Raw genomic sequence first — 26,607 nt, forward strand, 5'->3', positions numbered from 1 at the left:
CGGTTCCGCTCAGCAGATCCTTCCCGCCTCAACTTATCTGGCGTCCAGAGCCGCGCGGCCGGGTCCAACTTCTCTAATTACCGGAACAACTTTTGTGGCTGAGCCGTGTAGCGGCTATCCAACAGCGATTTGTGATTGGCCGTTTTGATATTTCGTGTCGCCTTGATTATGATTTTCCAATAAGCGTGTTGTTGCTTTGTAGCCTACTAAATGGTTGAACTGGTGGTATTCTAGTTGAAGTGCATTTCAACGAACTTGAGACGGTCCTATGTTTCAGATTTAATTGGTACACAAACTGAATAATATATGAGTTATCCATAATCCCTTCGTTTTTATTGTAGTGTTAATGATCTATATCTTGTTTGTTATGAAAGTTGGATGAATGTAAATATGTTTTTCTTCACATGTAATTGTGTCACTAGGACATGGTGGACCTGACCCCATCCTCAGCTTCAGCACCACACACACACACACACACGCACACACACACACACACACACACACACACACACACACACACACACACACACACACACACACACACACACACACACACACACACACACCAATATGCAGTAACAGTATTTAGCAATGTTGCTCTACTGATGTTACATAAGCTAACCATAGCAAGTAGCATCACTAGCCTGATCACACCAGCTAATAGGTAGTGTATACGTATACCCACCAGGTAGGAGGCATCAGTGGGTTCTCTGACCCAACTTTGTGCGCTTCCCTTTGTTATTCTATTCCCCCCAGCATGCCTACGTGTTGGATCCAGTCTCCAGGTAGTCGAGGAAAGAGGGAGGGAGGGAGGGAGGGGAATGGATAAAAGCTGAAGAGGTGAGAAGAATAAGTGAGTGAGAGAGTACAACCAGCTAAAGCCACGGTCTTCAACTGGTGGACACTGGGAACGGCCTAGAACAACCAGTCCAGTTTTACAGTTTTCAAAATTGATAACAAATATCCATCATGAGCAAATGGAAGGGGATTGTTCTGGGTCCTGGTTCCAGGGAGGTGGTGAAGGTTAAGGCTAACACTAACCTAGATGTTGGCCGTCTAAGCTGCAGCTGCAGCGTCTTGAATAATTGAGCACTGTGGTGTATTTCATGCATTTCAAAGACAGCCAGGAAACGGCCGGCCATGGAGCTTGTCTTGGAAGGCTACCTCAGCACAATGCAGCAGAACGGCTGACAGGGGAGCATCATTAGTGGTTACTGAGGCTGTGCCCTGGTTTGGGATCCGTTTGGGTGAGGCCCCCATAGCTGATGTCACTCGGTCTGAAATTAGGTTGGGTAAGGCAGGTAACTACTGTTGCCTTGTCTGAGATCTGGTCGGTGAGGCTAATAGCTCATGACACCTGGGATGGAATCGGCTAACTATGGTTAGCTGGTGTGAGATCAGGGTAGTGATGCTGTTAACTACTATAGCTTGTGTAATATCAGAATGGTAACATTGCTCACTACTGTTCACTGGTCGAAAGTAGGGATATTCATGATCAGTCGTGCTAGTCGGCACCAATTCTAGTCGGTTAGAAGCTTTTAATTTATAAAAAATGTATATCTGTGAAAGCATCTTCTACCGAGATAGTAATTGTGGAAGCCCGCCATACATAGAATTACACCATTCTTTTAATAATATCATTTACTAACATTAAACTACTTTTAGCTTCCCAAAACATCTTATAATTGATCTATTAGAATATTTCCTGGAGAGAAACTGGCTGCTGTTCCAGCCTTCGTTTGTGCGTTTGTCTTCATTGACTACATTTAAATGCCTTGTTCTGATCAGAAATGTCTGTAGAATAAGAACCATGGATGTATGAACAAGCATGCGCTCCCGCTGAAGGATTCAACGCCAAATCTGGAGACACTTTGCTTTTAGACTAGCAGACTAGTGGTTCACAAATCCACCATCTGTGAAATGAGTCGTCAGGAACATTGCTAGTCTGAGATCAGTGTACAAATGGTGCGGTCACCTGGTCTAACTGTACAACACTAACCAACTGTTTGTACACCTCTGCACTCAATTTGTCATCATGCCTGGTAACAAATACAAACAAACCTTGCCTGTGTCATCACAACAGAGCTCTTAAACGCTTTCTGAAGCACTCACACACCGTGGGGTGTGAGGTCTCCCACTCAGCCACCTACAGTCCTGCGTCTTTAATACTGGGATGTGGGTGGGGGGATGTTGCCTCTGTGCTTATCCTCTGGTGTGTGTGTGTGTGTGTGTGTGTGTGTGTGTGTGTGTGTGTGTGTGTGTGTGTGTGTGTGTGTGTGTGTGTGTGTGTGTGTGTGTGTGTGTGTGTGTGTGTGTGTGTGAGATGTTGAATATGGCTTCTACTTTATGAAAGAGCTGAAAACCTCATATTTTCTCCTCTCGGCACGGTCTAACAACGTACTTACACTTATTCTTCAGCCCTCTAGCAGACGCCTTTGTCCAGAGCGATGTGTGGTAATAAAGGAGGACTCAAGGGTGATTATCTGACTCAAGGAAGCTTACAGGTAGGCAGGCGGAAACGGTGTAATGAAGGTCCTACCCTCCTTCCCGACCCTAGCCTCTCCACGATGGGTCCTGTCCAACATAACCCACTTGGCAGGCTTCCACAGAGCCCGTTTATCAACAATGGATGGATCAACTAAAATCTGGATCTCATCCCATAGAGCGGCTGTGTGTTGTCATGTGTTGTTTGTGGTCATTTTGAGGGATGAGCGAGATTGGAAGCTCAGGTGTTGGGGTTCGGCTGTCATCCACTAGAACTGCTGACCTCCCCTGTTCGACATGAACCAGGCTTTCTGTCAGGCTCGCTCTCCCTTTCTCCACACTGCCCTGGAAGATATTTGTATTCAAGGTGAAGGCGTATCCTCTTGTTGTTTGTGTTCTTCTGCATATTAAACTGAGCTGTCGGGTCTGCCGGAGCGACGGGTCCGCTGCAGCCTGCTGCGTGAGGCTGTAACGGGTATTCCCATGTTGGGCCGTGCTGGGTGATGGGGAGACGGGATAGGAGTAAAGATGAGGCAAGTGTTTGATCCACAGGGTCGGCCCGTGGGACGAGAAGGAGCGTTTGGTTTCCGGGACGGGTCATGTGGTCGTTTCTGCTACGATGATTAAATATTTCAGCTAATTTTCATATCATGTTTAAAACATGGGCTACCATTCTGTAACATCTCTTCTTCCTGTGGGATACCTGTTCTATGTGACCCCCAGCCGGTACCACGCCTACCCAACACCCCTGCTACATGTAATACCCTCTTGACCAGAACACTCTTCCCATCCTGTGTGATGCTCTCTCCCTCACTACGAGCGGAGGTACAGCGGTTCCTTCGTAACCAGAAGGTTGCTGGTTAGAGTGTCGAGGTGTCCATGAGCAAGACACCTAACCTTTACGGCTTAGCCGGCGGTTGCCTTGCGTGGCTGACAGAGCTGTCGGTGGGTGAATGCATGTATGAATGAGTGAATGTGTGTATGAATTGGTAAATAGGCGCATTCATTGTGCAGAGCTGCAAGTGGTCAGAAATGTGACTTACTGTATAATGCAGTCCACCTTACCATTTAGCTTTTACACAATTCCAGTTCCACTCAACTGCTTTGGCCTTGGGACCCACATCCTCCCATGGTCATTAAGTCACTCACTTTCATATTATTCAAAGCAATCTAATTTATTCCAGAAAAATGGGCTAGTAAACACGCATACACAATGTCATCATGACCTTTTTTCTAAGATTTATTTTTTTAGCATTTTGTCTGCTTTATTATAGAGAGAGATAGAGGAAAGTGTGGAAGACAGAGGGGAGGACATGCAGCATTATATTAGACACCACTGCGTTCAGGACTGTGCCTATGTGGTACACGCTTTAGCCCAGTGTGCCACCGGGGCGCCCGAATCATGACCTTTTTTAAACATAAATCAACAAATATATTTTTTATATCATTAAAGACAATCGACAGACGAATTACCTTATCTAATATTTTATATTATCTAATATTTTATATTAGATAAAGTCGGTTCTCTGTGCAGAGCGCGCACAAATTTTATTTAAAAAAAAAAGTTTCAGATTATTAATTTTTCTGCATCGAGACGGAATCGTTCTAGAGAGAATCACGATGCATCGAAGAATCAATTATTTTTCCTAATCCCCCCCTAGACCCCTAGTCAATGACCACTTGATCTACAGCATGCATACAAAGTTCTACGTCATGCAGCCCACCCACCACCTTCCCCTGCTGCTCAACAGCCTCCTACTCAGCACACCTACGTCATAACCCATTCTATGACAGAGAGGGTTGACTATCACCTCCTACCTCAAACACTTCCCACACCATAGCCTGCTCATGTCATACTCGTCTGACTCGCCCTCCCCCGACAGATTTCTCTGGCCATCTTCACGAGTCGTGGAAGGTTTTTGGTCTATGAGAAAAGTTTTCCTAAACAGGGTAAAATGATTCTCTTTTGCCCTCTCTGCATCTTTCTCTTTTTTTTGTAAGCATCAGCAACTTTGTCTTGGCCTGTCTTGATCCTGTTCCTTTTTCTCATCGGTCTTCCCAGTTTCGTTCCATCCATTGTTTTTTCCTCCTTTCTCTCGGTCTCTCTCCTTCTCTCCCACACTCCCTCTCCCTCTCCCTATCACACTCCCTTTCTCTCCCCCTTTCAAGTAATTCCACACATACATGGCCTGCAGTCTCTCAGCACGGCTGCCCAGCTGTCTATTGACTCCACATGTTTTCCTTTTGGTTTCACAGCTGTACACATTAGGCAGGTTAATGGTTGCAGGCTGATGAGTGGATTTCCGATACCGGTAATTAAATCAAACAACTTCATCAACTGTGTGAGAGCTTGCCTCACTGCTGGCCAAACGAGACGTGAACATTTTCTTAAACAGAACAGTCTGCTGGAAGCCCTGAGTCACAGAATACATGAGTAATGCTCCCCGTTGGTGGCAGAGCAGTAATCATTATTATGCTAGCTGTCAGGTTCTGCTGGAGCATATATGGTGTGTTTGGTCTCCAGTATGAAAGGTTTCATAAGGTAGGAGGACTGTGTTTATACAGCGCTATGCTAACTGCTGGGGCCGCATGAATCGCTTGACAATTAGCTTCTCACATCGACCGCCAGGCAACCACCACCTAGCAATTGGTGTTTGGTGTGTTGAACAACGGGCCCTTGAGGAAGGCGGAAGTGGGGTTCGAGCCAGCAATCGTAGCCTCTTGTCCAAGGATAGGTGGAGAATAAGGAAACCTGACATCTAGTATAGCTCAGATAACAAGACAAACAAGGAATTTGTTTGGGTTGAGGTGCCTACATTCAACAAGACCGTCAACAACAAAAAAATATGACAACCGTGAAAGGAGTCTGTAAGGTACAGCAGGTAACATGTGGTGTCGCGGACGTCAGTCCGACCGGGGAGGCCGCTGAGGCTCGAACCAAGAAACCTTTTGGGCTTGGAGTCCACCACTAGACCTACTGACCTATGAGCAGTAGGTTAGCGTGTCGCTCAGACAGCCAGGGAAAGGCATGTTGGCTCGGAGCCCCGGGCTTTGAGGGATGGCGGAGGGTAGCTCACATCAGAGGAGCGGAAACGCCAGAGATTTTACTGTTCTTCTTGAGATTTACTGGAGAGACGGAACATCACAGGGGCCGACCCTCTGATAAGAGCTCCAGCTCCTGCGGAGGTGCTTCAAAGCCACACTGCCGGCGTGCTTTGTAATTTGACCTCTGTGGGCAAACATAATCATATGTATTTAGTTAAATCTGTCCAGAAGGGAGTAATGTGTCAGATAGCTGTGAACGACTGTGAACTGACTTTTATCTCCGTTCTTCCAGAAGCAGCGAGGGAAAGTCTCTCAGGCTTTAATCAAACAACCCCCTGGCCCATTCCACCCACCCCCCACTCTCCAAGATGTTCCCTGTTGCTTCTGAAATGCTCGGTCTCAGACAGCACCCTTATATCTGGACCAAACCCTGTCGACGACCGTGGCGGCCGAAGTTGGCGTTGCAGGTTCTAATCAGGAGTGAAATACCTTCTAGAACCATAAGACAGCACCTAGCATAGGGCTCCTTTAAGCCAGAGATCCCAGGCTCTGTGTCACTGGTATGTGTGTTTTTAATTCAAATAGGATTCCCATTCATTGATTTAGTGTATAAATTGAGCAGCTGGTGAATGAGTTCCACCTGATCCACCCACAGCTCTCTAGAAGTGGTGGACGTGGGGTTGGCTATCTGGCGTCTGAGCTGCGTACCACAGGCAAACCTGGCCAGTGCATTTTTTTATGTAAATGTATGTCTAAATTAATGATATCTCGCAAGGGATCTAAATGTTTAATACCTGCCCATGGGAAGTGGTGGGTGTTTTTGGGAGTGGGAGAAGAGATGCTTTCCTGATCCCCTCGTGTTCGGCTGCCCCCTACTGGTGGGATCTGGTAGTAGGCGGGTCGATTTCCAAAGTATTTTGATGCTTATGACTGAGCTTATAATTTCCTGGACTTCGAAGGTTGTAGAACAGTACAATTGTCTCGTTTTCTGATGTTCCTGGCTCTGAAGTCAATAATGGACAACTCAAGAGTAACCTAATTATTCAATATTTTTAGTTTTTTTAAAACTAATTTTTTTAGTTTTTAGGCAATATTTCATGTGTGGTAGATACGACATGCAGTCAGCATACATATCCATGCATCTGTTCTCTATCACACTCTTCATAATGGTATCCAAAAATATTTAATAACTATTTTACTCAATGTTAATGACACATAACATGATATTGAGTTGACTACATAAGGTTGCTGGTTCATTGCTAGTATTGTCTGTAGCTACAAGATACATTTTCTGTTAGCTTATACTCAGGGGTGCTGTTTTTGAGTCTTGAAATGATGTCTAAATCTTCCTTCCCTCACCTGGTCTCTCTGACTTTCTATGTCTATTATTGGCCACTAGGGGGTGTTGTATGTTTGTTAAACACATTCTGGGGATCCTAGTTTTTGCTGTGTTCGCTGGTTGCTCTGTCTAAAAGTATGCACTGTAGTATTTTGTTAGGATGCTAGCGATTCTGTTAGCCCTTTACTGTGTATGTGTGTGTCAGTTAGTATGCTGGTGCTATGTTGGTACTGTGGTACCATGTTAGGGTGCCCTGTACCATATATGCGTGTGTCTGTTAGTACGCTGGTTCTATGTTGGTACTATTGTAGTATGTCAGTCTGCTAGGGGTTATGTTGGACCTGTACCGTGTTCGTGTCAGTATGTACCGTAGAATTGCCCATATATAGTGTGTGTGTGTGTGTGTGTGTGTGTGTGTGTGTGTGTGTGTGTGTGTGTGTGTGTGTGTGTGTGTGTGTGTGTGTGTGTGTGTGTGTGTGTGTGTGTGTGTGTATATATATATAAACAGCCCAAAAGGATGTGGTCCAAACTGTAGATCCTGTATTGAGTTTTGTTATTTAATTGACGCTTTATTAGCCGGCCTCTCCCTCTCTGGCTCTCTCCCTCGTCCCTCTCTCTATCGTTCTCTCCCCCCATCCCTTCTGATTAGAACCGTCAGGCTGGGAACACTCAGCTCCTATTGGCCAGAAGGTCTTGAGTGATCCAGGAATAATACAATCATAGTGCCCCTTGCCTTTGCCAGTCTCTCTCTCTCTCTCTCTCTCTCTCTCTCTCTCTCTCTCTCTCTCTCTCTCTCTCTCTCTCTCTCTCTCTCTCTCTCTCTCTCTCTCTCTCTCTCTCTCTCTCTCTCTCTCTCTCTCTCTCTCTCTCTCTCTCTCTCTCTGCCTGCCTGCCTTAGTCAGAGAGTCGGCCATTAGGGCACAAGGGAGGACATGGATGAGTGGGTAGAGCGAGAGACTCATGGTGCTTGAAGAGGGAGAGAGATATCCGCAAACCCACGCTCAAATATAATGTAGTACGTGAGCCATTGTTTTGATATGGGAAATATTGCTTGTTGAAGCATTTTGAAGTAGGACTTCCGCTTTCTGTCAACCTGGAAGCAGGCTCTTGTTCTTAGAAGGCTAACTACTCCTGAAAGTCGGTGTACCAAAGTGTACATGTTCTCAAGGCACACAGTCGCATACACGCACACGCACAGTACTACGACTGAGAGAGGTCACAGTGGCCTCCAATCAGCTTGTCGTCCACTTCCGCCCTGCCTCCTGATTGGCTGTGTTCCCCTCCCCTGGTTCTCTCTCTCCTCGCTCCCTCTCTCATGCTGGGTTATATAAGGCAGTGCTTCATCGCACTCTTCCTCAGGGCTCAGGGTCCTCCCCCACCTCCCCACCGACACAGCCTGCTCTCCTCCACTCCCTCCCCAGCATCTCCTCCTCCTGATCCTCTCCTCCTCCCCCCGTCTCAAACATCTTCTCCTCCACCCCCTCCCCAGCATCATCTCCTCCTCCTCCTCCTCCTCCTCCCTCTCTCCCCCACCGCCTCGCTACCACCGTCCGCCTCCTCCGCCATCCTTGTCGCCCGCTTATCCTCAGATGAGTCATGTGACCATCTTACACTTTCTCTCCTTCGTTCTCTCTCTCTTCCTCCCCCCCCCCTTTCCATCTGGATTTTACGTCAGATTCACCGGGAGCCCTCGTTGTTTTGCGTTCTGTTAGATGAGTCATGTGACCAGCTCCGCGCTGTGTCTCTCTCGCCTCCCAACTTTCTCCCTCTCTCTCTCGCCCCCTCTCTCTCCCCCCGCCTCTCTCTCTCCCTCTCCCTCTCCCTTTTTCTCTCTCTCCTTCTCTCTCGCTCTCTTCCACCCACCCCCCCCTCTCTCTCTCTCGCCACCAATCAGACCCCTGGGGAGATGCTCAGCCCGTTGCTCACATAAGAGTGGGCCCACCCTCGCTGCTTGTGTCTGTACGTGTGTGTGTGTGTGTTTGTGTTTGTGTGTGTGTGTGTGTTAATACACACTGACCACAGACGGAGGGAGAGAGGGTGGGAGAGACGCTGCGCGAGTGGCGGAGGTAGCGAGCGGGAGAGGCGCTGAGTGGTTGAGGGCTGATAGGTCTCCGAAGAGGAAGTGATTGAGGTGGGCGGGAGGGAGGGAGGACAGGTAGAGGTGGAGGAGGAGGAGGAGGAAGAGGAAGTGGGTGGATTGAGTCGCCGCATGATGAAGGAGGAGGAGCAGCGCTGCCGGAGGAGTTGTGCTCCTGCCCGGGAATGAAGCTGGATGGTCAGGCCAGGCAGCTCCAACTCACAACCCCCTCCAGGTGGTGCCGCTGTGGGCGGAGGGGAAGAGGGGCGCGAGGGGGGGGGTGGTGGTTCTGCTGCTGCTGGTGGAGGCGGCGGGGGGGTGGTCCGAAGGAGGAGCAGGAGCCTCCAGCGCTCTGGGAGCAGGAGGAGGAGAAGGTGCATGGAGAAGATCTCCCCCAGCATGAGGAAGGTGGAGTGCTCCTCTCCGGTGTCTTGCCACTGCAAGCTGGCCTGCACCCACAGAACCATCTCACTCATGTTCGGCTGCAAGGTGAGTGGGCAGGCCTGTAGGCTTGAGAGGCGGGTGGGTCGGTCGGCGAGTGGGCGGGCGGCAGGTAGGCTGAGAGACAGGTAGACGGAGAGAGAGAGCCTGCTGGGTCGGTGAGGGGTGGGTAGGTAGGTAGACTAGACATGTATGTGGAAGGATGAGAAGGCAGGCAGACATGTATGTGGATGGATAAGAAGGGATGAAGGTAATCCAGCAGGTAGGTCCCCTGTCAGGTAGACGTGGAGTAGCTGTAGTAGGGTGTGATGGGGGATGTATCCTGACTGAAGCACTAGGTGTTTCACTGCTGGTTCCCTGGGTTGCGTGGCACTAGATATAGTCTTTCTTCACTGAGCTCCTGAATAAGAATCTCCCAGCACCACATCCGCTCCTCGGATAAAAAGAGAGCCACAGAGAGGCTGTTGTGGTGTTTCTGCTGATCTTTTTGTCAAGGTGTTTTGTAAGCGCCGTGGTGAGAAAAATCCCCCACCAGCTATCTGTCAACGGTGCTGACACTGTTTCATAATCCTGCTGCGTCTAGATTGGTCCACTGACATGTCCATCATTGTGGCTTGGGCCAATGTGAAGGCCCGGTGTGAATCGTGGGTGTATGAGCACGTGTGTGTGCGCGCTAGTGTGTGTGTTTCTGAGGGGAAGCCCTTCACAGGGTAGCCAGAGCTGCAACCTAACACAATGAAATGATGGTCACTCAGAAGATGAGGGATGGTTTATAGCTCCTTGGTATCAAAGTGGAGTTTTTAAATGGATAAGGCTTGTTGTGCGATGACATCTCGCCGCCTGGGTCTGTTTGACCAATAGGGAGACTTCTGGCTGACTCACTGACACGAATAACTCCTGACTCATCATGTTTACACACGGTTGCTTTCCTGAACCTCAGCATCTGTCAGCATCTGCGACTATTTTAGTCTCTCTCCTGCGCTGACCTCTAACCTGTGGTAGTTTCACTTACCGGCGCTAGCTTCCCCACCTTTGCTGGCTTCACCGACCTATGCTAGTCTTATGACCTATGCTAACTTGTTAAGCTGTGCTGGCTTCACTGACCTATGCTAGATTTATGACCTGTGCTAGTTTCCTGAACTGTGCTAGTCTCCTTAGTGGAACTAACTAGCTGTGCTCTGCTATGCATATGCCCTATGTCAGTAAGGCTAGCACACTTCCGTGCAAGCTCTGTGGTATGCATTAGCCACCTGAACTATGCTAGCCTACTGATCCGTGTTACATTGGTCAACATTCTCAGATGTTATTTTGAGCTGGGCTTCAGGCTACATTAAAGTGGCTAAAGTTGACTCAAGCAGAGCGTATCGTTACTGTTAAGTGGCATTCATGATGTGAATGTGGGCATTTAAAGTCTCTTTTTGCCGTAACCATGCTGTGGACATGGGATGCTGTGGTTGCCATATGAACCATGCATGAGGGCCTTTATTGCGTCAATTTTGGTTCACGGTGACTACAAGTAAGGCTGTATGTTGTTTTACAATTGCATGTAATGGTTCTCTTGTGTTGGCCTCCTGATGTGGGCTGGTTTCCTCCTCTGTATTAGCGGCGAAACAAGCAGAACTATTAAACGTTGTTTGCCTCAAAAACCTCAAGTTTACAGAGAACGTCTTGTGATATACCCTGGCAAACGGTAACAGATGTGGACCTGAAACGAACCTCCTCCTGTCCAAACACTCACATAAAACTGTATTTTTATTAGTCACCTTTTTAACGAGAATGAATAGTCTTGTGTGCTGTTTTTTACAGTTTCCACCCCCCCCACGGTTCAGCTGTGGAGAACAGCCTCAAAGATGTAAACACAATCCGTGCGCTAGCCTTTGAAAGCCCTTGTCGACATCCTACACCCTCTCTATGATGTGATGTTGTATGTGATGTTGTATGTGGCATGTGTGGGAAGCTATCTAGCTGGTTCTTCTCCACTCATGGTGTGTGGCTATAATTAGCGGTAAGTGCTGGGGGGCGATGTGTAGTCTGTGATGGTGACTACCAGGAACTGAGTATTTACAACTAGAGAAATGGCATCAAACATATTTTGGTCTTGTCAGTATTAGCAGAGCAAAGGTATAAAATATTCAGTACATTACACATCAATGTTATCGTTATGTTTATACGTCCTTTTCACGTTACGGTGAAATCCAGACTTTTGATTGCAAATCATGCTACGTTTAAACACAATGGAAACCTCCCTTTCATGACAGTCTCCACGTGAGGCCTGATTACGGTGGACCAATGAATGGGCAGTGGGATCCGCACCAGAGGGTAGGACATCTTGACCCCTTGACCTTTTGCCAAGAGAGTCTTCTGGGATCAGTGCTGTACTGCCGACCTCTGGGCGGATCATGGACTACGGTCGGTGGTTTAATCTGTGGGATTGAAGAACTCCGTAGAAGGCTGTGAGAAGGCTGTGTCAAGGCTGGTAATTCAGTCTTGACCCCAGCTGCGCCTCTGGGCTTACGTCAGTGCGACCGTGCGGTTGGTGGCCAAGCATCAGTATACAAGGTATTCTGAGGTGAAGCACGTTAGTGACGGCTCAAGAGGACCTGTTTTTAAGGAGAAGTGGGGCAGTAGGCAGGCAGCTGTAAGCCCGGTGGCTCCGAATTCAGGACTGCAACACACACACACACACACACACACACACACACACACACACACACACACACACACACACACACACACACACACACACACACACACACACACACACACACACACACACCAACCATTCTCTCCTGTGTTCTCTGCCCTTAACTCTTCCTCTCCTCCTCATTCTAATCCTCGTGCACAACCCCACCTCCTCCACCTCCACCTCCTCTCCTGGTTCCTGTGTGAGGCTATTATTAGCGTTGCTCGTGAGGAGAGAGCTAGGCTCTGAGCGGCTGGCAGCTAGCGTTCTCAGAGCGGGGGGAGGAGGGGGAGGAGGAGGATGAGGAACCGGAAGCACCACCAAGAGGCAAATACACCATCTGCCAGAAACCTCCCACTTCCTATTCTATCCCTTGCTCACTCCGTTCCCCTTTCTCCCTCTTGCTCCCTCTCTTTCTCTCTTTGAATGTCTCTCTCTCTGTCTCTTGCTCATGTTAACTCCCTCCATCTCTCCGTCATTCCATCTCTCCATCGCCATCGTTCCATCTCTTCAGTTCCATCTCTATTTATAGCTCTCTCATTCTGTTTCTCACTCTCTCCCCCATTATCCCCTCTATCTCTTCTCCATCTCTATCACTAATATAGCTCTATCACAATATCTATCTTGCTCTTTGCATGGCTCTCTGTCTGCTAGGATATCTCTCTCTCTCTCTCTCTCTCTCTCTCTCTCTCTCTCTCTCTCTCTCTCTCTCTCTCTCTCTCTCTCTCTCTCTCTCTCTCTCTCTCTCTCTCTCTCTCTCTCTCTCTCTCTCTCTCTCTCTCTCGCCATCTGATACTTGTATACCTGTTAAGTAATGCTTCAGTAACATGGTCGATGCAGAATCCCCCCCCCCCCCCCTTAGATAAAAGTGGTACCTCACAATGTCGTGTGTGTGTGTGATCACCAGGGTTTGCTAGGGAGTACTGTTGCCTGAAACTGACTTGGATTTCTAAAAAGGGGAGACCATTGTTGTTATCTTAAAGAACAGGAAGTGACCCCATCGTTGGTCTGGGCGTAGTAACAGGAATCTAAGGCTCTGAATTGTGTACGGGCAGCCGAACCGCTCTGTAAAGGGAGTTTAGGACTATTTTTATTATGGCGGTACATGGAAAATTAGAAAGTTGTCTATCATGCTCTCTCTTATCCTATGAAATAGAAACTCCTCATAGGCTGTTTGAATTGAATGGGTATCGCTTCTGTTTAATTTGAGATCAGGAAAGTACCAGAACTTGTACTGGGTGGTTGCTAGGAGACGACTCTCCCCCCTTTTTCTAATGACCTGCCATGTGTTGCTTAATTTATGGTTACATTTTTTATTTAAAATGTATTTTATCACGACGTCTCATTGAGATTGAAATTTCCATTGCAAGAGGGCGACATTTTGAGGTCATTCAACACAAGCGGACACTCACACAAAACATCTCCAGTTCGGTGTGCGTAGCGGTGTACGGTATGAACGGTACAGAACACCGGTGGGAATTTGCGCTACGGTATGGATTTTGACGATACTGTGACACCGGTGTGACCGGTAGACGTTGTGTGTAACACGTTAGGTAACTACTTGTTCATGTAAAAAGTTAACTACTACTACTAACTACTTACTAACTACTAACTAACAAGTAACTACTGAAAATATGGTATGGGAAAATACTAAAGAAACGTAGTTCCTTTTTAAATTCTGCACAACGTTACTTTTCCCAGGGACAGATTTGACACCGACACTGCCTTCTCAGGCAGTCTGCTATTGCGTAAGGACGGTATGAATACGGTATGGTCCCTTCACAAGCTCTCATTCCACACCGTACGAGACAGACGCTGGTAGCGTGAAGCTGTCTCTGCATCTCAGACATCGCTTCCGCAGGCATTTTCCAAAGCTTACGACAAAAACAAGCTTACGACAAAAACAAGATTACAAACAACGTCACTGTTTACCTGTGTATGGGTTAGGGCTTTGACTCTGAACTTCGTTAAAATATATAATATTAGAACGAATATTAGGCAGCCCTCAATATTAAAACCTTTTATGGGCATTATTTTTTGTAAATGGGACGTAGACCGACTCATTTCAAGGATTCCTGTGAGACCAGGTTGCATTAATTACATCTGTTGCATATTTAAAGGTCCCATGGCATGAAATTTTCACTTTATGAGATTTTCTAACATTAATGAGTCCCCCTAGCCTGCCTATGGTCCCCAGTAACTAAAAATTGCATTACGTGTAAAACGAGCAGTAGGTATCTTGCTCCACCTTTGAAAAAATGAACGCTCAAACGCTCCCCTTTCTCTGCTTGGCTCACCCAGAGAATTTGGCCCACCAGTGTGTGTGTGTGTGTGTGTGTGTGTGTGTGTGTGTGTGTGTGTGTGTGTGTGTGTGTGTGTGTGTGTGTGTGTGTGTGTGTGTGTGTGTGTGTGTGTGTGTGTGTGTGTGTGTGTGTGTGTGTGTGTGTGTATACACACACTAAAGCAACCGTTCTGCTGTTGGTGTTATGGCGCATAACACACAACACAATAAGGCAAGCTTGCATAAAGCTCCAATTTGGTCTCTGGTATTTCCACAACGAGATTCGTAGTGGGGGATATCTCGGCCATGGTTGAGAAGGAATTGGGAACCGCGGCATGAGCCGCGGCATGAGTCGGAGCCCCGCTTCCCGCTACTGTGGCAGCGGGCAGCGGGGCTCCAGCGGGAGACAACCCCGGGCAACAATCCCTTTCTCCTCCATTTCGCAGTTCAGTCTGTACTTAATATTGACATGGAAGAACCAGAGGCGTCTGAGAACCCGACGCAGTCGTTTGAGATTCATAATATCATCCGGAGGCGCAAACAGCTTTTGACCATGATAATATATTATATAGATATCTAAATATAATATGATATTATTTAGATATAGAGCTCCAGGACTCCCGCCGGAGCAACCGGAGTGTTCAGTGTTCCACTGTAAACACTAGCGCATGGTACCGTGGCCGCAAGCTGCTCAGCACCACACCCCCACCCTCCACCTTGACCCGCCTCTAAAAACAGCGCGTTTGTGGAGAGCTCATTGTGGGACTGGCTCGTAGTGGCTGTAACTCTGCACCAAGGCTGAATTTCTTGAATGTCTTCAAGTACTGTATTAGGGGCCCACTAACACCTATATTAAAGCATCCATAAAATAGCATGCCATGGGACCTTTAAGGTGAAAACTAAATGTCAAGGGAAAGAGGCGGTGGTTGCAAAAAGTATTTTGATTGCTTATTCACTTGTTCACTTGTTGCTTATAATAGTTAATTTGTTCCCCAGTATCATTTCCTTAATTTAGAAGACAGTTTTGTTCATTTTTGAAGTCGAGCTGACCTTGCCTGCTGTACCCACGGCCCAAAATAAAGAATAGCTGAGACAGTATCCTTACTTCAAACATGCCCTTTAATTTGGCCTCAATTGGCTACGGATGTGAATCAACATGCGCAACAGGGATTTCTAAAGGTTACTGTACAGTGGCGGAGACTTCAGGAGCTGAAACTTCACTACGGTAGAGCTAAGAAGGTTCTACGAGCGCTTCAGACAAACCTTACCAACGAACGACGTACGAAAGAGATTCGTAGCAAAGAACGTTTCGGGGAAACACGTGAAATGTGAAGGTAGAATTTAAAGAAGAGGTTAGGAATACCGGCGCTTTTGTGCATGGTAAGGCTATGTGCGCAGTGCGCCAACTTTTTTTATGAGATAGAGAGACCCCCTTAAAGATGAAAAAATTAACATACCGTGATATAATACCGTTACCGTCTATGCCTCAAATCATACCGTGATAGCCCTAGGTGCTAGAGTACTACTACAGTTGCTATTGATAATATTAATTATTGCAGTACATTTTATGTTAAATTCACGGCTGTACCAAACTGTTGCTAAGAATAGTTTGTTTTATTTAGGGCTTGTCTGAGCATCAAAGGTTGTTATACATGTTTTATCTTCTGCATAAATACAAAAAGCAAACCCATGTTGTCATACAGTTGTCAATCACACACACGCTCCATCTCTATCTAGAGAAAGGTGTCAAGGTGGATCTACCTTCCTTGAACTAGGGGGGCAGGCTTTCAGCCAAGACTATCACACTGTTGCTTTGGAAACTGCAGCTGGGCTCCAGGCCACAGCAGCCTGGGTGTCCTGGACCACAGACCAACAATGTTCTGGGGTCGTACCGACAGTTCTTTCTGAATTAATCGACATCTCTGCCAAAAACTATTTGCCACGTTTTTTGAGTGTTTCTGTGACAATCATTTCTCTAGTTAGATGATTTTTCTCTCCTTAGAGCCTCTCTTATTATAAGCTCTGCTCGTTCGATTATCTGCTCTTCAGAACCTCTGATCTTCAGAACCTCTGCTCCTCAGAATCTCTGCTCTTCAGAACCTCTGCTCTTTAGAACCTCTGCTCTTTAGAACCTCTGCTCATTAGAACCTCTGCTCATTAGAACCTCTGCTCCTTAGAACCTCTGCTCTTTAGAACTTATGCTCTTTAGAACTTATGCTCTTTAGAACCTATGCTCTTTAGAACCTATGCTCTTTAGAACCTATGCTCTTTAGAACTTTAGAACTAGCCATTGTTGTTATGCTAGCCTTATGTTATGCTATCCTGGTGTCCAGCTAGCCTGGTGTTATGCTAGTCTGCCCTTATCATATTCTGCTGTTATGGTTGCCTGGTGTCATGCTATCATGGTGTCCAGCTAGCCTGATGTTATGTTAGCCTGGTGTCATGCTATCATGTTTTCCAGCTAGCCTGATGTTATGTTAGCCTGGTGTCATGCTATCATGGTGTCCAGCTAGCCTGATGTTATGTTAGCCTGGTGTCATGCTAGCCTGGTGTTATGCTAGCCTGGTGTCATGCTAGTCTGGTGTTATGCTAGTCTGGTGTTATGCTAGTCTGGTGTTATGCTAGCCTGGTGTCATGCTAGTCTGGTGTCGTGCTAGCCTGGTGTCATGCTAGCCCGGTGTCATGCTAGTCTGGTGTTATGCTAGCCTGGTGTCATGCTAGCCTGGTGTCATGCTAGCCTGCTTTTCCACTAGGCTGGTGTTATGCTAGGTTGGTCTCCAGCTAGTCTTGTGTTATGCTAGCCTGGTGCTCAGCTAATGTAATGCTAGCTAGTCATGCTAGCTAGCTAGTGTTAAGCTATTGTGGTGTCTAGCCGCATTGCATTATGCTAGCCTGTTGTTGCTAGCCAGCTTGTGCGGCGTTAGCTTCCATTCTGCTAGCCCGTTCCTACACTATGAGTCCCTGTTCTGAGTGTGTCCCTGTGTGTGTGTGTGTGTGTTGCCGTCCTGCAGAAGTACCGGCACCACGATGAGGACGCTTCCCCTCAGGAGCCCGGCTCTCCCCAGCTTATGGACGAGGCCCCGGGGCCCGAGCTGGTCCAGGTGGCCGAGAAGAGCCTGTCCCAGATCGAGAACGTCCATGGCTACGTCGCCCACGCACATATCTCCCCCATGAAGGTACGTGGTATCCATAGGAACAGGATAACCCGGGCCCCCTTTGTCTCTCTCTCTCTCTCTCTCTCTCTGTCTCTGTCTCTGTCTCTCTGTCTCTGTCTCTCTCTCGCTCTTTCTTTCACTTTCTCTCTCTTGTCCTTTTCTCTCTCTGTCTTCCATCTTTCTGTCCTTACTGCTCTAGTGTCTCTTTTATACCCGCTAGCTCTCTGTCTCTCTGTCTCTGTCGCTCGCTCTCTGTCTCTGTCTCTCTCTCTTTCTTCCGTACAAGGGCGTTGGTGTCACTTTTCGACCAAATCAAACAACCCCTTCCTGTTTACTGCAGGACTCTTGTAGTCCACGGTCTACAGATTTTTCAATTCAAAGATGCAATCAATCAGTTATTAATTTGACACTATTGATTGATCGGCTTCAATTTGTGGGATGAAATAAAAAAACTACTAACTAACTAACTACGAACTAACTCAAGCCCAGACACATGTGTATATGTATTTACTGTGTGTGTACATATATATATATATATATATATATATACACAAACACACACACAGACACACACACACACGCACACGCCTCTTTTCTCATCCAGTGGTTGGATGAGAGGAGAAGAGGGAGATGTTTGTCATTATCTTCTGTGTGGTGTTCTCCATGTACTTCATTCAAACACTAAACACTCATCATACATGACCTGACATACATGTCACCCGACAGCATCCGTGTTCTGGCTCCTACATGCATCTGCTCGTGGCCCAGCTTGTCTGTGTGTCCTGCAAGCCCCAACCTACCGTGGATGTAGATACAGGTCACAGAGTCGGTCTACATGTTTCACAGAATCAAGGGATTCTGAATTCTGAGGAGTGGCGCTCTGCTGCCATCTAGTGGACATACGCTGACATTAACTTGAGAGTCTGTTGAAAATGTGTCTTGTCATTTTGTAGTAGCGATCTCAACTCCCGAGCTCTATTCTGGGTAAATGGGGCATTTTATTTATTTTGCTTTATATTTGTTTCGACCTATCACGTTGCCGGAGATGGTGCTCTGTAAGCATGTAATATGCGAACACAAACTTGGCCAGCGGTAGTAAACTGTAAAATAGTGTTTCTAATGGTTTTGAATCAACACCGTGGAGTCTGGCCACTGTATAAATGCTCTCATCAAAATACCCCTTTGAAAGTTTCAGCTACTGTAGCGAATGACATTATTATAAGCTCCAATATGATTATTGGATACAATCATTTATTTTGTAATTCTTAAAACGGACAATTTAGAAAGTAAGAGGTCATTTTTCTAAAGTTGTAGTCAAGTTATCCATTTACGACTGAATATCCGTATACATACAGAACTATTTATTTAGAATCCAAAACTTCCAAATCTACATACTCGTAGTACATAGTATTGGGAGACTGGCGAGACCTGGTTGGTCAGCTGTTGGTTGTTATAATGCTGTTTAGGCAGGTCTGGGCTCAGTTTTTCTCCATCGCCATGGTTCCATACCACATACATACCTGTGTAGCTGTGCACAACTGTAGTTTAAAGTCCGCACATCTATATTTTCATAACTTGCTTACCTGTAGTTTCATATCAACACACCTGTAGTTCTATAACTTGCTTACCTGTAGTTTCATATCAACACACCTGTAGTTCTATAGCTTGCTTACCTGTAGTTTCATATCAACACACCTGTAGTTCTATAACTTGCTTACCTGTAGCTTCATATCCACACCCCTGTAGTTCCACAACCCGCTTGCCTGTAGGTTCATGTCCATACAGCTGTTTATGTGTAGTTCCATTACTAACACACCTTTTTACCTGTAGTTTCATAAATGCACACCTATTTACCTGTGCCTCCTAGCTATGGCGCTTCATAGCTACGTGGGTTATCTGAAGTGCCATAGCTACCCGTGCTTGTTTACCTGTAGCTTCAAAGCGACGTGTGTGTGTGTGTGTGTGTGTGTGTGTTTTCTTGTTGTGTCTTAGCTTGTGTGTGTGTGTGTGTGTGTGTGTGTGTGTGTGTGTGTGTGTGTGTGTGTGTGTGTGTGTGTGTGTGTGTACCAGTGGTTTGTCGGCTAAATGTCAGGGCTGGCTGACTACATCCTCTAATGTGCTTGTTGTGTAATACGGTTTGTCCTGTGGGCCAACAAATTAAATATAATTATACTACAGTTGCATGAAACTAGTCAGAGGTGAATACTTATTAAGTAATTGGTTTGATCTTCTAAATATCCAACATCCTTTGGCTTAAGATTTGAACTTCGACATTAGACTATTTAAGGATATTAGCATTTTTAGAAACACACAACGCACCCAGGTGGTGCTACCTCTGGAGCAGACCCACTCACCACACAAACATATTGAGCCAGTGTAATTACCAGGTAACTCTCCCAGGGGCCAGGGCCAGTCTGTCTACCAAATCATCCTAATTGGCCCCCGGTCCATTGGGGAGGTGGGCCCTTAAGGACCGTGTGTTTGTGTGCTCTCCAGGTCCCCCAAGCCTACTCATCACTGCCAGCTAGGCTAACGAGCGGCTGGCTCTAGGAGCGCTAGCTGCTAGCTAGAGGCTAACTAGCTTCTAGCCGGCTACCTAGCTTATTTGTGTGTGTGTGTGCTAGCCTACCTAGCTAGCGTGTTTCTGTGTTCCATGCTCTGTTGTGATTGTGACTCACATCCTGGCTGGTGTTACCGCCCCCTCCTCAACAGTATCTCCACTTCTTCTCTTGTATAACCTCAGTTTGAATCATCCATCCCTCGCTCTTTATCTCGATCCCACTGTCTGTCTCTCTCTCTCTCTCTGTCTCTGTCTCTGTCTCTCTCTGTCTCTCTCTCTCTCTCTCTGCTAACCTGCCACTGATTGAATGAGACTGTCCCCGGTTAACCTTTGCTGTGTGAGACTCACCTGTGTGAGGCCCCGCCCCCCTGTCACAGGTAGCCTCCCTGGAGAGCATCTTTGAGGGCTCCTCCCTGCTGGGTGGGCAGCAGGAGCTTGCCTCCCTTCCCCCCTCCCCCCGACCCCTGGGGAGCCCCCTCCCCTCCACCTCCTCCAACCCCTATCCCCCGGAGAGCCCGCTCCCCTTCTGCTCCTCCAACCCCTACCCGAGCCAGCTGCTGATCCAGGTAAACCCTCCTCCTCCCTCCTCCTCCTCCTCCTCCTCCTCCTCCTCCTCCTCCTCCTCCTCCTCCTCCCCACTCCTCCTCCTCCCTCCCTCTCCTCTTCCTCACCCCTCCTCCTCCGTCCCTCTCCTCTTCTTCCTCTTCTCCTCTTCTCGGCCTGTCCTCCTCTTCACCACTTCTCCTCCTCTTCGCTACACCTCCTTTTCCTCTTCTTCGCCTCTCTTCCTCTTCTCACTCCTCTTCTTCCTCTTCTTCTCTTCGCGTCTCCTCCTTCTCCTCCTCTTGTTCCCCACTCCTCCTCCCTCCTGCTCCTCTTCCCCACACACCTGTTTCCCTGTAGTTGTACTGTAGTTGTACAGCTAAACACCTGTTTAGTGTTTACCCGTAGTTCTATTGCCTCACATCCGTTAGCCTGTTGTGGTTGTGGGTGTGGAGGTGGGTGCCCGGCCAAACCAGTACAGGTGCATCAGGTTCTTGTTTTGAGATTCAGGTCATATGTGTTTTTCTGTGGCTTGGTGTTCACTTGGTCTGGCCTAATTTTGTTATTGTTCAACCAGAAGTCTTTGACAGAAGCAGTGGTTTCATTGAAACCATCGCAGCAGTGAAATGTACTTTCTTCAATGATGGTCTCTGTAATCTCTTACGTAAGCTATGTCAGGAATGTATTATGTGGTAATAACACCACTCCAAGGGAGACTTTTTTGGAGAATAATGAATGCTCATAGCACTGTTAACAGCAATGGTTAGATAGATAACAGTAACTTTCATCAATAACGTTATTGTTTTTTATCGACTTTAAACTGCTGAAATGCAAATATGCTTCACTGGTGCTTTGAGCATATTGTTTTTACATTGTCCAGGTTGTGGTCCATAGTTGAGTTTGACTGTTGTTATTAGCGCATTGATGGGGAACTGTTAAAAGGCAGAGGTGTGCTGTTTTTTAAAAAGGGGTGTGGTCAGAAGTGGGCAGGGCTGAAAGGGGGAGTGGCAGCACCTCTAGAGAAGAACCTAAGGATCTCTAGACAGTCAGTCTCACCATGTCTCTCACACTCTCTCACTCTCTCAATCTCTCTCTCTCTCTCACCCACCTCATTCTCCTGTCCCAGAATATATTGAGTGGCTCCTGGATTCCAGTAGGAGGAAGTGTCCAGAGACCAGGAAGTGACTCGTCACTAAAACCCATGGCTGCCTTGTGATTGGACGAGAGCGGTTCCATAGAGACTTAAGGGGGGGTTAAGACGTTGTTAAGAATAGAATAGAGATATACACACACACACACCGAGCAGCATGAGGTCAGCTTTTTTCTAGGCTGTTCTCTTGCTGCCTCATGTTAACAACCACATGACTTGTCTCGAAACGGGAGGGGGAGAGAGAGTGCGTGTGTCGGCGTGTGTGTGTGTGTGTGTGTGTGTGTGTGTGTGTGTGGTAGACAGACTGCAGGGGGCGCTCTCACTCTAGTTTCACTCCGTTCCCCTTACCTGTTGTGACTCCAGTTTCACTCTGGTTCCACTGCAGTGTCACTCGCATCACGTCTAGTATAAGGCTGCCTCTCTGTCTGTCTCTCTGTTGCGCTCTCCATCTTCTCTCTCTCTCACTGTTGCTCTATCTATCTTCTCTCTCTCCCTGTTGCTCTATTATCCATCTTCTCTTTCTCTCTGTTGCGTTCTCCATCGCGTCTGCTCTCTGAGAGAGAGAGAGAGAGAGAGAGAGAGAGAGAGAGAGAGAGAGAGAGAGAGAGAGAGAGAGAGAGAGAGAGAGAGAGAGAGAGAGAGAGAGAGAGAGAGAGAGAGAGAGAGAGAGAGAGAGAGAGAGAGACTCTCTTCTACCCCCCCTCCCCCCCCCCCCCCCCCACCACCACTGCTGCTGGTGTTTGTGCTAGGAGAGGGGAGCTAGCTGGCGTCTCTGCAGCAGCAGCAACAAGCAGCATGCTCAGCTCCGTGTGGTACGCTAAAAAGATGGGCCGTCGCATTATGGGCACACTGCGGCGCTCAAAGACCCTGCACCGCCGGCTCCTGGTAGGTCTCCTGCACCCTCCGCCAGCAGGGGGTGGGGGGGTACAGACACAGCGCCAGGGACCCGGAATAGCTGAGCCATGGTGTGTGTGTGTGTGTGTGTGTGTGTGTGTGTGTGTGTGTGTGTGTGTGTGTGTGTGTGTGTGTGTGTGTGTGTGTGTGTGTGTGTGTGTGTGTGTGTGTGTGTGTGTGAGCTGCAGGACCACCTGCTCACAGGCGGTGGAGGAATCTGTGGAAGTTGTGGAAGCGGTCGTGTCCCGGGCACACACACGTCTGCGTCACGCGTGTGTGAAGGAGACACACACACACACACACACACATGCGTGCGCGCGCCTTGCTTCGTGCCGCGTGCATGAGTGGGCGCACACATGTGGGGATCCAGCCGGGGGAGTCGTGGGCACCCTGCTGTGTGGACGCGGCTCAGTGGACCTGTGTGTGTGTGTGTGTGTGTGTGTGTGTGTGTGTGTGTGTCTTGGGTCTTTTTTGGGATGCGTAGAAGGTTCTGGTAGACCTGAGAAGGAGGTGGTGTTGATGTGATGTTGTGTTAATATGTTGTGTCATATTGTGTTTATGGGGTCTTGTGTTGTTGTTTGTGTAGTGTTGTGTCATGTTGTGCTAACTTAAAGGGGTGTTGTCATGTTGTGTTTATGTGCTGTTGTCATTTGATGTTCATGTGGTTTTGTCATGTTGTGTGTATGTGGTGTTGTGTTATGTGTATTATGTGGTGTTGTGTTGTGGTCGCAGCTGATCTGTATTTGTGTTGATTGCGTCCTACACTGGACTTGTGGCATCACAGATCTCTCTTTGTGTTATTGTAGACTGTGTTTGTCGGGTCATATATCCCAGTTGGTCTCAAGGTGGTAACCGATTTGTGATGTCACACATCTCAGTGAGTGTAATGGTGGTCTGTTTGTGATGTCACACATCCTAGGGCTCTGTAGTTGGGATGTCCCACATCCCTTGCTCGTGTGTTGGTCTGCATTTGTGATGTCACGCATGCAGGGTTTAGTGTTTTGTGATGTCATACATCACAGGTGACGTATAGTGTTGTGTTATGACTGGTGTGGTGGTATGGTCTACAGTATTATTGGATGGACCAGGTGCTGGTGGGGTGAGTGGGGGTATGTGTGGACCAGGACCAGCCTGTAGGGGGTCTTGACTGCTGTGGTTCAGGGGGTTCTGGGATGGGGGGGGGGGTGAGGGAGATACCTGTGTGCACGACACAGCGTTCAGGGCAGATGTGACCAACCCCTGCAGTAGCAGAAGCCTTCCCCGCCGTTGCCTAGCAACCCCTGGCTACTGACACGCAGCGCTACCCTCCATATTTACATCCTCCACGGACGTGGCAGAGACGTTGCACACCGTAAAATTCTCTCTCTGTCGGTCTCTTCCTCTCTATCTGTCTGTCTCTCACTCTCGCTCTCGCTGTCTCTCTCTCTCTGTCTTTATATAAAAGCTGTAGCTACAGTGTCTCCAATTGACGTACACGTGTCTAGAACAGACCCGAAGCCTCACGTCAGCCTGTCTTTTATGAACCCATTTAACATCAACCTGGCTGACTGGAGGGCTGTACTGCTTGGGTAAATTAAAACAACAATTTACTGCATGAAATAAAAGACGACAGATGATAAAGACAGTGGATAGATCACGATGCATGTTGCCGCACCATGGTCTCCGTTTGATTCAAACGCCACAGAGGAAGAATATATATATATAGTGTGTATGGTTTCAAACTGGTCTCATGAATGACCAGTTATAGTTAAACCTAGGTTTTAAAGCTCAAGTTTACAATCATGTTCGGATTTTCTTGCATATATCATTTAAAAGTAATTGAAGTTGTATATAGAATATATAGAATATGCAAAGCAACCCCAGAATAGTACAAATGAATCGGTTTTCCTGTTTTCCTGATAAAGCGTGTCTGTGGCTTGACACATTCTGTGGACCAATCCAATTCTCATTCACACTTGATCGACACACGTCCCAGAGTCAGCAGCTTCCTGTCTAAGCCCCTCCCCTTTGGTGTCATGCCCCGCCCCCACCACCACCACACTGGACCTTCTATCCTCTTAGTCCGAAACCCTATGGTGCTGGTTGTCATGGCAACGTCACCATGTAGGTTGTTGTGGGCCACATTTGCCCTTCCATGAATCACCCGGACGTTAATTAGTGGGGCGCAGGGTGAGCGGAGGTAGCCCCCGGTGTGGAGTCGTTTGTCACAGAGGTTCTACCACGTCTGCCCCGTCGACCAGAAGCAGTTAAAGTCGGACTCAACGGATGAAATATGCTCGGTGGGCACGTGAGCACGTACGATGTTGGCACCGCTAAAGAACACAGGGTGGACTCAGGCCTACGAAACAGAATTCTCCAATAACCGTTTCTATTTTCTTGGTACCCTCATGGACGGGACGGTGAAGAGAGAGACGGGTGTGTTGAAGCAGAGAGGGAACCATGCGTATCATAGAGCCGCAGGTCTGAACAAGGCGCTCACTAGCGTTGTGATCAGCAGTTTGACAACAAAGACAAACTACCGGTGACCCAATGCCTCTCTACCTCTCTACCTCTCCCACCGTGTTCCCAGGGGTGGACCGTGGGTGGTGTTGACCTCACCTGACCCACCGGACACACCAATGGCTCCACCTGTTGTCACTTAGGATGGTGTTATCGGGGCCCCGGCGGTCCTACTATGTTATGGCAGAACTTGGCAGAAGAAAGACTAAGATGGCGAAGAGGCTGGGACGGAAACCAAAAGCTGCACGGGGCGTTTCTATTGAGGGGAAACTCATCGGTGAGAGTGGATGAAGCTTTCAGCAGGGGATTTTAAAGGTGCCATGACATGCCACCAGGTGTGGTGTGATTAGCCGTTACAAGCCGTTTTGGAAATCTGCCCCATATGACATCATATGGGGCAGGAAGTGGGCGTGTCCACCTAGATGTGTGCTGGATAGATCGGTCTATCAGCCTACCCAGTGGACAAACTGCTGCTCATCTATCCGTCACACATCTAGGTGGACACGCACGCCTGTGATGTGTTAAAGGGCTGATTTCCAAAACGGCTTGTAACGACTAATCACGTCACACCTGGTATCCCCTATCTGCCTCTAGATATTAATCTAAAGGCTGGTCTGTGGGACCGCAAACTCTAGTTCACCCACCGTCTCGCAAAAGAGTGCGCCCTCTTTGCATTGACTTTATGACCATCGCAATCTGACCGGAGCACGGTGTGTGTGTGTTTGTGCACACATCTGTGTCTGACCGGGGCATTGTGTGTGTGTGTCAGTGTGTGTTGTATTGATTATTCATGCTGTGTGACGATGAGCCCCTGCACCCCCCTGTGCTGACATGTGCCACAGCGCGCGCAGTCTCCTGTTAATTGGCGCAAGAGGGAAAGGAGATAATGGGGCGGAGGGGGGGGGGGGGGGGGGGTCAGAGAGAGACAGAGCAACAAAAGAGAGAGGGAGGGGAGAGAGAGAGAGACAGAGAGAGGATCCATTCTACATGTTCAGCGGGAGGTATCGAAGCTGGAGTGCAGGGAGACACTTTGGCTCTTGTTTCCGTCTGGCGTCCGAGAGGGGAAACTATTCTGCAGGACAGAGACAGACGGACAGGGTGTTCTCGTATCTCCCCCTGCCTCCACCGGAGTCCTCTGTACCTTCTCCGCCTCATCTTCATCTTCCTCGTGCTTCTGGGAAACCCACCGGAGAGAGCATGACCGCGTACCACCCGAGGCCCGACTTTGTCCTGAAGGCGGCCAACGGCGGGAGCCAGCAAGCGCCAGTCAAACCCAACGGCCAAGCCCAGGTCAGCATCGACCTGCAGGAGTCCCTCGCCCACCTCCACCCGCTCCAGCGCCAGCACGCCATCCAACTCCACCAGCAGCAACAACAACAGCAACAACAACAACAACAACAACAACAGCAGCAGCAGCAAACACAACATCACCAACCGGTGACCCGCCAGAACTCCA

At 48.0% G+C, this 26,607-nt stretch overlaps 1 protein-coding gene across 18 annotated transcripts in view; it reads left to right on the plus strand.

The window, feature by feature from the left end:
• dlg1b (discs large MAGUK scaffold protein 1b) overlaps positions 1-26,607 on the plus strand; it is a 65,447-nt gene that overhangs the window by 16,585 nt on the left and 22,255 nt on the right. For 13 of the 18 annotated variants that reach the window (XM_084480746.1, XM_084480756.1, XM_084480761.1 and 10 more), the window contains exons 4-5: positions 17,362-17,526; positions 20,443-20,631. In XM_084480746.1, the coding sequence (XP_084336872.1) occupies positions 17,362-17,526; positions 20,443-20,631 (354 nt within the window). The remainder of the gene's footprint in view (positions 1-17,361; positions 17,527-20,442; positions 20,632-26,607) is intronic. The other 5 variants (XM_084480750.1, XM_084480751.1, XM_084480754.1 and 2 more) reach the window with 1 other exon arrangement.

Source organism: Micromesistius poutassou, assembly GCF_964030765.1.
Source record: "Micromesistius poutassou genome assembly, chromosome: 16".
Taxonomy (NCBI): domain Eukaryota; kingdom Metazoa; phylum Chordata; class Actinopteri; order Gadiformes; family Gadidae; genus Micromesistius; species Micromesistius poutassou.